Source organism: Cervus elaphus, chromosome 8, assembly GCF_910594005.1.
Source record: "Cervus elaphus chromosome 8, mCerEla1.1, whole genome shotgun sequence".
Taxonomy (NCBI): Eukaryota; Metazoa; Chordata; class Mammalia; order Artiodactyla; family Cervidae; genus Cervus; species Cervus elaphus.
In genome coordinates this window covers 7880598-7894105 of record NC_057822.1, presented here as the reverse complement: position 1 = coordinate 7894105, position 13508 = coordinate 7880598, and the positions used below count along the sequence as shown (strand labels likewise).

General features: G+C 37.0%; 1 protein-coding gene across 1 annotated transcript in view; it reads right to left on the bottom strand.

Moving 5' to 3' along the window:
- CLIC4 (chloride intracellular channel 4) overlaps positions 1–13508 on the bottom strand; it is a 72380-nt gene that overhangs the window by 22439 nt on the left and 36433 nt on the right. The window contains exons 2-3 of the mRNA XM_043909271.1: positions 10443–10552; positions 225–350 (exon numbers count right to left, since the gene is read on the bottom strand). Coding sequence (XP_043765206.1) covers positions 225–350; positions 10443–10552 — 236 coding nt within the window. The remainder of the gene's footprint in view (positions 1–224; positions 351–10442; positions 10553–13508) is intronic.

The window sequence follows — 13508 nt, the reverse complement described above, 5'->3', positions numbered from 1 at the left end:
TAACCCGATTCCTACCTTTCTTAGTATGGCTCACTGGCCTAGCCAGCAGCCAATTCTGACATCTGTGTAGCATTATAATGAATGAAGAGAAGTCCTAGTAATTCCAACTTAATTCTGTGACAATTTAACTTAAGTACAATGAATAGAAATATCTCTAAGGGCCGGATAAGACAAAGCTTTAAAAAGACAGCACTATTTCCAGGCATATTTTCTTGGATACTCACTTGGGGGGGCATAAGACTTCTTCAAGGAATTCTTCAATCTTATTTACATCCGTTTTGACCTCATTGTTGAAAGTTATAAATGGTGGGTGGGTCCCCGGAGCCAAGTTCTGCAGGTCTGCAGGCTTCCTGTTAGGCAAAACAGTGGTCAACATCAGATCATTTTTAACTCTAACTAAAGAAGGCAACAATACTTCACATTCTCAGAGTGATTCTAAAATTTGAAGTATATAAAAATGAATAAGAAAAAATATACTTTTTCCACTAAGTATAATAGCTGCAACAGTACTCTAGTAAGAGGCAAACCTCCACAAAGCATATAATTTATGATAAGAAAATTTTAAATCTTTTATTTTAATTACAAAGTCCTTCATTCATGTTTCAAATTTAACTGAGGTACTTATTAGAAATGGAGACAGAATGAGGGGAAGACGACTTGGGAAAGTCAGTCTCTAGTCTAGACCCTGGCATCAACTTACTGTATAAAGATGGACAAACTATAACTTCTCTAGGCCTTTTATTTTTTAAATAAGGGAGAGGAGTAGCTGATTCCCACAATCCTTTTCCATAACATTTCAAATTCAGGTGTTACTTCCTTTCCATTTTCCAAGTCCAGACTTGATGGAAAAAAATCAAAAGATTTGACTAGTATCAAAATACTTTAATATATAAAAGAGAGCATAAACAAAGATAAAAGGCAACACAGAATGGAAAAATATGACAGTAATAAGAAGGACTTTGTCCAAATTCAAAAATTCTAATAGGTATGGGTCAAAATAAATTGATAAGCAACAGATAAGTGAACATATGGAAAAATGTCCACAAACCCAATTATCAAAGAAATTCAAAATTAAAGAATGAAGACATTCTCCTCCTATTAGGAAAAACTGAAAATACACAGAACACTAATAAAAATGGCAAAACTGGTATGTTGCCCTATTAAAAAGCAAAATGCCTCAACTAAGCCCAACATGCGTGACCAGATATGGTGTGCATCCTAATGATAAAACATTAAGCACACATCACCACCTAAAAGCATTCTTACCAATCAAGCCTCCTAGGGCAGCTGTCTCTCAGTCTGTCATCTAGGGAACCAGGGTCCCCTGGAGAGGGAGTGGCTGCCCACTTCAGTGTTCTGGACTGGAGAATTCCATGGACTGTGTAGCCCATAGGGTCGCAGAGTCGGACACGACTGAGCAACTTTCACTTTTTCATCAGATAGTCCATGAGGTCAAAACCACTCCAATAATACAAAGACATCATGTAGCTTTTTCACTCTCATGTTGTATAGTGGAGTTTTCCACAGGTTACTTGGTGATATCACAAAGTAACAAATACAGAAGCAGATATAAGAATCTGTCTTCTATTAAGGCAGTCATTAGATATGTACAAAAATATAAAACAATGCCACTCTTCTCACTAATTTTGGAGAATAAAGTTATTTTTAATTAAAAACTGTGATGACAATGAGTTCATGATTATTCTACTTAAATGAATTAGTAAATAATTATTTTAAATTTCTAACTTTAAATAGAAATTTTAAATTTTATTCCTCACTTTAATTGCTAATATAGTAAAATCAATATTAACTGAAAGCTCTTTGAGGTCTTCAGTAATTTAAAAGAATAAAGGGGTCCTGTGACCAAAAAGTTCATTTATAGGAAACATGAGGCATTACAGGACAAAGTTAAGTGATACCACAAGGAAGCAGTCAGCCAAATCTAGAATTTGGGGCAATCTACAGTTCAACTAATTGGATTTTCACCAGTCAATGACAGAAGGACAAAAAGCCACAAGTGGGAGTTAGAAGGGATTATTATAGATTAAGAAAAATTTATGAGACATAACAACCAAATATGAGTTTAATTTGTTTGAATCCTAATTTGAACAAACCAGTGAAAGAGAAAATATTTTGGAGACAACTAAGCAAACTGGGGCGGGGAACCTCTCCAGTGGCTCAGCGGTAAAGAATCCACCTGTAATGCAGGAGATATGGTAGAAGCTGTGGGTTTGGTCCCTGGGTCTCAAGGAAGATCCCCTGGAGGAGGAAATGACAACCCACTCCAGTATTCTTGCCTGGAAAATTCCATGGACAGAGGTGACTGGGGGCTACAGTCCATGGCGTTGCAAAAGAGTCGGACATGACTGAGTGACTAAACAACAGGGAAACTGGATTATACACTGGGAACTAGATATTATAATGGCATTGTGGTTAGGTAAAGAAATGTCATTATTGTTTGGAGATATACAATGAAATAAATAGAGATGAAATGACAGTATTCCTGGGGTGCGCTTTGAAATATTTCAGGGAAGAAAAAAAAGGGGGGGACAAAGCAAACGGAAGCAAAACCTTGTTAATAGAACTGAAGTTATGAGGAAGTTGATTCATTTTTGTATATGTTTGAGAACTCTCATAATTAAGAAGATGAACATTAAAAACTTAAAAAAATTAACGCATTGCTTCAAAGAACTTTTCCCCTAGTACAGACCTTCCTTCCTTCCCTCCTTACCACAAATGCACACAATTTGAATAAAATAAAGGATATCTTTAAGTGTATCATGAAGGTAAAATATTTTGTCATTAAAAAGAATTTTTAAAATAGAGTGTACCCTAAAATCTATACTCAGTCCAGCTTATCAATTTCCCCTGGGCTAATTCACATCAATTCTCTCTCTCCCTTTCTTTACCTCCCCTTACCCCACCCACACCACGTTAACTCTCTCTCAGTTTAGGTCTGGAGAGTGCCTCATCTACTATTACATTCCAATCAAATATACAAGGACTTAGGAATTATCCCAACAGCTCAGATGTTCTAACTCAGGGCCCCCTCTACTCATATTCTACAGCATATCTCCATCCCACGCCAAAGAAAAAGTAACACTATTTATCGACTTCTGCAATAACCTAAATTCCAGAAGAGAACTTTTAAAAGGCAAAATCTGATCTGATTTTCAACTCTTATTCTTTTACTGAGCATTCTTTGGTTGGACAAGGTAAAGTTGAGCACAAAATAATCGGAATACATGGAACGTGAGTTAAATAGTGAGGTATGACTAGAGGGTTCCAGTAACTTTTATATAAGTATTCAACTCCAAATTAGAATTGTTCTTTTTCATTTCACTGGTTTCTTTTTTTGTTTTTGGCAGGGACTGAACCTAGGCATGGGCACACAGCAGCCCTAACCACTGGACCACCAGGGAATTGCCACTGGTTTCTTTTTGTTATTCCTTTTTACTCATCTTAACCATCTGTTCTTTGATCACTAAAGGGTCCAGCATGTCCAAGACGGTAGTCATCTCTAGTCTTCAAGTCACCCATTCATATTCTCACTCAGAATCACATTTGTTCCCATTTATAATTTATTTCCTCCTCAACTCAGAAAGACCATACACAAAATCAAGAGTCCGGAAACCCTAACAATTTAGGGTTTATATATTTATTTCCAACTCCTAACACTTAAAAAAGTTTTAAGAAAGTAGCACAAAGGTAAGAAAGAACAATAGTAACTCATCACTGCAAGGAGGGCTAATAAAACTGTATAAAATACACGAGAAAGAAAATACACAAATCTTCCATCAATGCCAGTGATGAATAAGAACATCCTTTAATCTGTCACACACAAATTGTGGTCACCCGGAAGACACTTTTCTCACTTCAAAGTTATAAAACATATCCACTAACATTCTTATGACTAACGAAGAGTCCATTAATGCTTAAGTATAAGGTAATCATTTTTTCATGAACAGGGCAGAGTTAGGTAAAGGAGAAGAAGGAAATCAATGCTATAAAATAATCCATAAGGTAGGGTGGCAAAATAAATAGCAGTTACTACTTCTACAATAAATTACGACAATTTTCAAGGTTTCCAAACAAAAATATTTGTTAGAGGAGGGATAAAGTTAGCATGGTAGAGAAGAAAGAACCAAAAAACCAAATAAAAAGAACCTGGTTAAAGTCCCAAATTGAACAGTTCTGCTATTCATCAGCTATGTGACTAAATAAATCACATCCTGTCTGGGCCTAGATTTCCTCATTTGTATTATGGATATAAGACTTGATTTGTCTATAAAGATCAAATTAAATGATGGGTATGAAAGTGAATTGAACTTTATACAAGTGTTCATGAAAGTGGCAATTTTAAACTCTGAATCTGATGGTTCAAAATTCTATTTGAGTCTGATGGTTATTTAGCATTAGCTGGTACTAAGAAATTTGATTAACATAGAAGTGTGTAAGTAAAGTGAAACTATGCACAACTAGTGAATAATCCTTGTTTCTGCTGAAAGGCTATGTAGATTTTTTTTTAAGGTGATGAAACTATTTTCCAGGATTAACTGTTAAGATGAAGGACAATCATGTTAGGTCCTTGCTCCAAGTGAAAGTAGATTTGAGAAAAAACTTTAATGCCTCTAAACAGATCAGCAGATTTCAAATGGACAAGTTGTAAGCACTGAAGTGACTCACTTAGAAGCTATTATCAAGTCAGCAACCAGATAGAATCTAAGATTCTTCACCTTCGAGTCCTCACTGGGCACTCTAAGGTCTCATGTTTTGTTTGACCCACAAAGGCTCGTTTTTACAGATGCTTCACCGAAACTTGACATTTCAAGAACTGCAACATGAGAAAAATGAAACTGAACAGGTAATGGCTAAAATTTTCAGGACATCTTTGGTTTATTTCATAAAAGGCCTTCAATAAGTATTCAGCAATTCATTCAAATATTTCCCTTAACAGATATCTAGGAAAGTAAAGTGCATAGAATTCATGCCTTGATATGAGAGCATGAATGTTTTGGAGGCTATTTATTTTCACAGTTACTCATCAGAGTAAGTCTTTTTTTATAGTAGTCTTCTATTTAGACGAAAAAAAATTATTTTGTTATTGCCTCTTTTGTTTCCAAATGAAAAAAAGGAAATATATAAAGAGAAAAAACTAAAACAAACAAACAAAAAAAAACAGAAAGAGAAAGAAGGAATGAAAAGGAGGCACCTTATAGAAGCTAATACTTTAAGCAACTTAAGTGGGTTAACTTCAATTAAAATTTAATTCAGCACAAACAATTGGAGGCCCTTGGGCTGGTGGCTCAGTTCCAGCTGCTTGGTAAAAATGAGTATAGCACAGCCACAGGAGACTGGAGCTGGTTCTTAAAAATGACCAAATGTAACTAGTCGACTCACTAAATAGAAAAAAATACTAAGGATGTAGACTTATTTGTTAATTGAGTTTCCTTTTAAAACTTTAAAGGTGTTGATTTTTCAGACATAAAATTAATTCACATAAGTCAAGAGAATGCTAGACATAGTATATGGCAAATAAGCAAAAAAAAAAAAAAAAGTAACAACACAAATCTTTTGTTTCAGATCACTTTACTCCTATTAATTATTCTTCACTAGATTTGCTATATTCTGACTAATACTAAATCACTAACTGAATGACTGAATTGTTGTGGACATCAAACCACACACACCAAGATCCCATTACTAAGCATCTGCCTATGTGTCCCAGTTCAACCAGTTAAAGGATTTTATTTATTGTGATCAAATGTGGTATACTGCTGATCCCTGTCTACTTGAAAGTCAATTTGTGGAGCAATCATTTTAAAACAAAATAACATCTATGAAAAGGTATCAAATACAACTTTAATAATTCTTAACAGATTTATAGTTTATAAGCAGAATGTATACTGATAACAGGGCTTTTCCGTGCCTCAGCAGTAAAGAATCCACTTACAATGCAGGAGACACCAGGTTCAATCCCTGGGTGGAGAAGATCCCCTGGGGGAGGGAATGGCAATCCACTCTACTATTCCTGCCTAGAATCCCAAGAACAGAGGCAGCCTGGAGGGCTACAGTCCATGGGGTCTGGACATGAGTTGGACATGACTCAAGTGACCGAGCACTCAGAACACACACTGGTAACAGGTTTAAAAAACCTTTCATTTACAATCCAATTTTCTAATTCAGCTCTCAGTGGCCTCAACAGGATTTCCATCTTTGAAATTATCTTGAAAAAGAACATAAAGACACATGGCAATGAAATTCTCCCTGTCTGTCTGTCTCTCACACACACATACCGAAAGTATACATGTGATTCAGAATGCATTCATGAGACATGTATCTTCAATTGTAGGACCATTCTAACAAGGGCTTCACGCAGCCCAAGTCAACTTCACGAAGGGAAAGGACAGAGTCTGTACTTTCCTGCCTGACCAGCAGCAGGAAATGAATGATTTCTCTAAAAGGCTGGACTGTTTCACTCCACTTAGTCTCTCTGTACATGTTATTCAAGCTGCTGTTTACTAAAGACATACCTGGAACTCAAACTGATCTCTCAACTTGCTAATGACTATTTTCAGAAGGGTGGAACCACAGAGATAATGAAAGTGATAATGAAAGCAAATTACCTCAAAAATATACTTGGAAATCAGATTTAGTTCTGAGTTTATAAGCCTTTTTAAGATATAGAGCTATCATTTTTTCCATTGTAACATTTTAAATTACTTCAAAATTGTTTTAAACTATCATAGTAATCTTCCAAACTTTATGCCATGACAATGGCAACTTACTGTGGGTCTGATTCACACAATGTTACAAATGGTGTGCAGACTTCTAAAGCAGAAGGAAATTAGACACCTCAAAGGATGAGAGTTTCAATGTTTAAGATAGGAATGGAAAATGAAAACAAATACTGCTCAGACTTTTAAGGTGGTCTTCTCCAATTTACTTAATTTCTCTGAGAATATCATGGAGGAGGAATTTTATGCACTAGTAATATAACACTGCTTTTAAAGTAAAAAACTAATTTCTTAAAGTTATCATTTCTACTCTCAGTTCCCCAAACCAGAGGAGTTTACCCTAACAACTGCATGGCCACACTCAGCTACACCCGTCAGTGTGACTGTCTCTCTCATTACTGTTCTCATGCTTTCTTCTTTCTCTTACCCCAGCCTACCTCTCAGGCTTATTTGTGCTCTGATGATGCTGACCTCTGATTTAGGAACTTCTGAACACAGTGAAGGTAGTGGAAGTCCTTAAATAAAGATCTTGATCACTGCCATGAACCTGTTAGCCAGAAAGGCCCTATAACACCAGTGTGATAAAATAATTCTATTCAATGAAAGGTCTGAACATGGTTTGATATGAGTAGTTTCTAATAAGTATGGTGAAGATATTTAACATGTAACAGACACTGAAGAAATGCCAGTTTATTTTCCCCTTCCTCCTTTCTGAGATTAAAAATGAGGTAACTGACCTCCAAGAAGATAAGGTAGCTTGCCCGAGGTCCCAGGGAAACCAGGGACAGGCTCTCTCTGCACAGATCCAGGCCTCTGCCCCTCGCATTTTCTACTATGCCATGGCTGCCCCCCTTTTGATGATGTGATAACATCTTGAAATGTGCCCCACATTTTATTATTTTCACTTACATTTGCCTGAAGCTTTTGTTCAAACGGCAGTTGGTAAAAACTTAAATTCCTCCTAAAGCCTACAAACTTTTTTTTAATCTAAAAGTTCTGTAATATGATTGCAGCATAAACCAAAAATTAGGTTTAGAAATTACTCCCACAAGAGTATCAAGGCAGCGCTGGCAGGCAAGCAAAGGGAGGTTGCTCCAAGTCTCACAGGGGCACATGAATACCTCCAGCATAGTCATTAACACCAACTGAGCTGCAAAGAGAACCTGTCATACAGTGCCAGAACTAGAAACTGGCTTGTTCTTATGGATGAAATGTCAGGTAACAATAATTTTTTGAGAGCAGAGAGTGGGCTTCTAAAAAGCTCTCAGTAGAGCTCTATTGCTCTCCACCAGCTTGTTCTGGGATCAGTACATTTCACCAAGAAATTAGGCAATTATCAGAAAAAGCAGGAAAACAACCACTGTGGGCACCAAATCTTTTCTCCCCCACAGCTTTCTAAAAACAGTCACATTTAAAGTTTTAAAAATTATGAAAGGTACTTTTTACTACATGATGTTTTATTCTTCTGTGACAACTTTATTCTATTTACATTTTTTTTTTTTGAGCCAATGTTTACTTTCTTGAGGTACCTTCTCTTTGAAATCTTAGTTAAGACTACATATTAAGGGTGGTGTTGTTGCTCACTCGTGTCCAACTCTTTAGCGACCCCATGGACTGTAGCCCACCAGGCTCCTTTGTCCATGGAATTTCTCGGACAAGAATACTGGAGTAGGTTGCCATTTCCTTCTCCAGGGGATCTTCCCAATCCAGGGATCAAAACCATGTCTCCTACTTGGCAGGCAGACTCTTTACCACTGAGTCACCTGGGAAGCCCATATAAGGGTGAAACTCATAGGAAAGATCTGGAAGAATGATAAACACCAAACCTAAGTTCAATTATCTCTGTGAAGGGGAACTTGATGACCAAGGTTGGGAATGAAGGGGACTCATTACCATTTACTAGCTGTATACTTTTAATTGATCTTAAGAAGGTTTTTTCTTTTTTAATATATACTATAGACCTAAGATTTTTAAAGAAAGCTAAAGAATATAGGCTCTAATATTCAGTGCTCTCTGTTTATTTAACACAAAGCTCTAGGAAATAAACATATATCTAGAGTAGTAGATTTTCTGTGAGAAAACCCTGAATCTTTCATCCCACTTCTGTGTCACTTTTTACATGTAGGGTACATTACATATACAAGCCCTAAACATATACAAGCCCTCAAATATCAATCAACTTCCAGGAATAATGTCTTAAAAAGTTTATAAGTGAAAAGTGAAACAGATGAGTTAGAAACGGCTGTTACAAGTTCACTTCCTTTTCTGAACCAGATTCCCATCGTTTTTTGTGCTATTACTGGTATGTACCACAATCAAGCACTGTTATTGAGCTGTTCAAAAAAGGCTTTTTTCAAAGCATGGCAGTCAACTCACTTACTCCAAGCCAAAAATGGAATAGGAGGAATCCATGTATTTTAAGACACACTAAGGGTGTGTGCTTAGCAGCATGGTCTATTTTTAGGAGTTATATTGGGAAACTCCCTTTGTGAATGCGTGTAGGAAAAAAACAGTAATAGAAGGGTAACTATAAATTATTTCATTCTTACAACAGTCCTGTCCAATATAGCCAGGTTTTTCTTCAAATGAACCTGTAGTTTTAATTCTTACAATTTCCAAGGCTTACTTCTACGCTCATATATATAACCAAAGGGGTTCCTAGAAGACTTTATGACTTATTTTCAATAAAGACATTTTAAGTCCTCAAAATCTAACTAAGTGAAGCAAAAAAAAAAAATTTTAAGGTCCCAGAGAATGATAACCAAGAACAGGGCATGGGATTACAGCTGTCAAATAACTCTCACCTTGTGATGCCCAGAAGAAGAATGCACGTGAATTCTGCTATCCACAAGTGACAGCTTTGGACACTGTCCATGATTGACATGCTCACAAAATAAACAGCAACGCATGTCGTGGCGTTTGTGTCAAGAGGAATATATTTCCACTGCCACATCCTAAACTATCTATTGGTATAAATGCTCTCAACCCTTGGCTTAAACCTTTTTTAAAAAAAAGTATGAATGTTCTTCGCCTCGGATCTGTTTGCTAGGGGACAACAGAAGTTCCTGAGGAAAACAGCTTACTGCTTATCAGGGCTCTTCACAGCCCTCTCCACTTTGGTCTATGGAGAGAAAATTAGAAACATCCTTCAACTAGCAAGAACAATCACAGGGCCATAGAGCAAGATAATTGCTCTTACTCTATAATTGTATTTAACCAAATATGGTCAAAATCGTATTATAGAAAACTCCTATTATTCCCTGAAAAGTAGATGAAATGAGAAAGACCACAGCAGTAATCAGCTTCCTAAAATTCCATGCTTGGCTTTAAAAATCCAGATACTTGGCCATGTGTTTACTAGCACATGAGAAGTCATCTGCTTAGAAAGTTCTTCATAGTTCCATGCTCATCCTGTAACGTCAAAGATGTCACTGCATCTACACTAAAATAGCTCCTGGTGCTCCTCTCGAAATATAGGGTAAACATACAATAAGTTCTTAAAAACACAGAGTGGTCACATGTAATATACTGACACTGTGAATTATCTGTAATACTTATGCAAGTTAAATGTGTCCATCAATCAGCTGAACTTTAATACATTTCTTTAGAGAACATATGCAAGCAAAGTGAGAGATGGGGAAAGGATCAAACTGAAAACAGTAAAGTATGTACTCAAGTTGATCCCCAACTATAACCAAATCTTACCTTTTCAGGTCAACAGTTGTGACACTAAACACAACTCCTTTGAGCCAAAGAATCATGAAGAGCCTCTGGGAAAAGGGGCAGTTTCCTATGCTTTCACCATCACTGCCAGCCTGGGAAACAGAAATGAACATTAAAAAAAAAGTCAAAGTGATGATATACAAAACTACAGACCTTTTTCTGAATTTTTAATCAAGGGTACGAGGAGACAGGGAAAGTTGCACTGTGGAAGGAAGAAACTCAGGTCTTTCATTGGCCTCTTTCTTTCACTCTTCTATTTATTTGACTGTGCCTCGTGGCTTGCAGGATCTTAGCTCTCTCTGACTAGGGATTGAACTCTGGGCTTCAGCAGTGAAAGCACACAATCCTGACCACTGGACCACCAGAGAATTCTCACCTCTTTCTCTTCTTAAAAATGGCTAGCCTAATACAGCATTGTCCAAGAGCACCTTCTGCAATGATAGAAACTACCACTGTCCAAAACAGTAGTTACTTGTGATACGTGGCTAATGAGTACTTAAAATTTAGTTGGTTCAACTGAACTGAATTTTATTTACTTCTAATTAATTTATATTTAAACAGCCACATGTGGCTAAAGGTTACCATATTGGATAGCACAGGTATAATCAACCCCTAGGGGGAACATATATCCTTGCGTGGGGGCAAAAACTATCACAGGTTTTGTGAAATGTAAATTACTTCTTACTCTATGAGACAGTGTTCTTTACAGGACAACCATGCTTGCCTCCAAAGAGTAAACTAATTGCCAACCTCCCCCAATATTTAAATCACCAATTTAAAATAATAATTTTTAAATTATTCATTGTAAAAATCCCGTATCCTGTTTACACATTCCTTCAGGGAACAAGAAAATAACAGAAGATATCTTTTGGATAAGTTATCTGTGAAAGTGAAGTTGCTCAGTTGTGTCTGACTCTTTGTGACCCCATGGACTGTAGCCTACCAGGCTCCTCTGTCCATGGGATTTTCCAGGCAAGAGTACTGGAGTGGGTGGCCATTTCCTTCTCCAGGAGATCTTCGCAACCCAGGGATTGAACCCAGGTCTCCTGCATTGTAGGCAGATGCTTACCCGTCTGAGCCACCAGGGAAACCAAGTTATCTGTAATCCTACTTAATAAAGGAAGCAGCTGATTTCACTGAGCTCAACAATGACACAAAATTTTCCTAAAAATCAGAGTGAGACAAATTTTTAACTCCATCATGTAGGTCCCTGAGTTTATAAAGGAGGCAAGGGGGAGCAAGAAATGAGAGAAAGAGCCTACAGGGTGGAAGAGAACACTCTGACACTGACCAGCAGCCAACACAGCCCTCTTCACCATGAAGTCTATGAATAGGGCCAGAAGTTACCTTTCAACACAAGTACTCAAAGATGTTGGTAAAAATAGCTCATTTTCCTAAAGTAATTCTCAAAAACTTCAGAAGCCATTTCAGTAAAATGCTACATTAGGAAAGTCATTAATTCCTATGCTAACAGGGAAATGGAGTGGAGTTAAAACAAAAGCAGTTACATGATTAAAGATATTGATACAACCAACAAAATACATGGGCATATAAGGAGGATCTCAGAACTCCACCCTAATCACATAGCATGGGATATGTTTGGTTTCATAAAAAAATTTTTTGATCATTCTTTATCAGTAACAAAACACCAAATTGTAGCCAGCATGAATTATATTCATTTATAATAATACAACTTGTACAAAAATTCACTTTCTAAAAAAGGTCTAGTTCTTAAACTTTGGTGTGATTAAAAACAACCTGAAGAGGGGCTTCCCTCAGGGCTCTGATGGTAATCTGCCTGCGATGCAGGAGACCTGGGTTCCATCCCCGGATTGGGGAGATCCCCTGGAGAAGGAAATGGCAACCGACTCCAATATTCTTGCCTGGAGAATTCCATGGACAGAGGAGCTTGGTGGGCTACAGTCCATGGGGTCACGACAGAACAACTAACTTTCACTTTTCAAGGAGACAAAGTGAGGCATCTGCTGGACACATGATGAAACACTGATGTGGAAAAGTGAGGACAGTAATTTTTTTCTTCAGAGCACAAGTCAGTTTACAGTACTAAGTCATACCACTAGGTTAAATATATAATAAGTCAGCACCCAAATCCGTTTTTTAGAAGATGCTGACCATCTAAACAACATATGGAACACAGGTAACATACAACTAAATTTTTCACAGATAAAAAGGTAACATACTACCTGTCTACACAGCTTGATGATTAATATTTTCATACAAACCTGTAGCTTCATATGCTCCAATTTTTATTTTATTTTTTGCATTTTTTTTCCCTCCCAGTTTTAATATCCTTAGCAACAGAAGTATAAGAAAAAGTTGAACAAACCGAGACTTACTGGAAAAGCAGTAGTTTGATAGACAAAGAATGAGTATGGCTTATTGTCTTCATCCTATTCCATGTATTTAATCTATAAAATTAACTATATTTTCCAAGTCTCTGTGACAGCAGTGTGAAAATAAATAAACTGGTAACGAAGATGTTATATCCAAGCACCGGGAAACACATTAAACTGAAGACAAGTTGGAGGTAAACAGTGACTGGCTACAGGTCAAAGACATTGCACCTCAATTTCCTACAGTGGTCTGCACAGCACATCCTAGAGTATGGACAAAAGAATCTTGGTACATTAGCTGCTTCATGAAAACCTGGTCAGACTACAAACGTCCCTGTGTTTTCACCTCTTTTGTCTATAATTTTCTACCGGTTTTACCAATTTACTTCTCTTTCAGGTATAACAAAAGCTGTTACACATCTCATACTCCTCATCAAGCTACTTTCCTTTATGCACAAGTAAAAACAGCACGTAGGAGACTTCCTTGGTGGCCCAGGGGCTAAGACTCTGCGTCTCAATGCAGTGGGCCTGGGTTTGATCCCTGGTCAGGAAACTAGATCCCACATGCCACAACTAAGACCCAGTGCAGCGAAATTAATTAATTAAAAAAAAAAAAACCACAGTATGTGCACTCTCCAATACAAATTCGGAAAAAGGCTTCTTATTAACTACTCTCCTAAAATTCAAAACAATT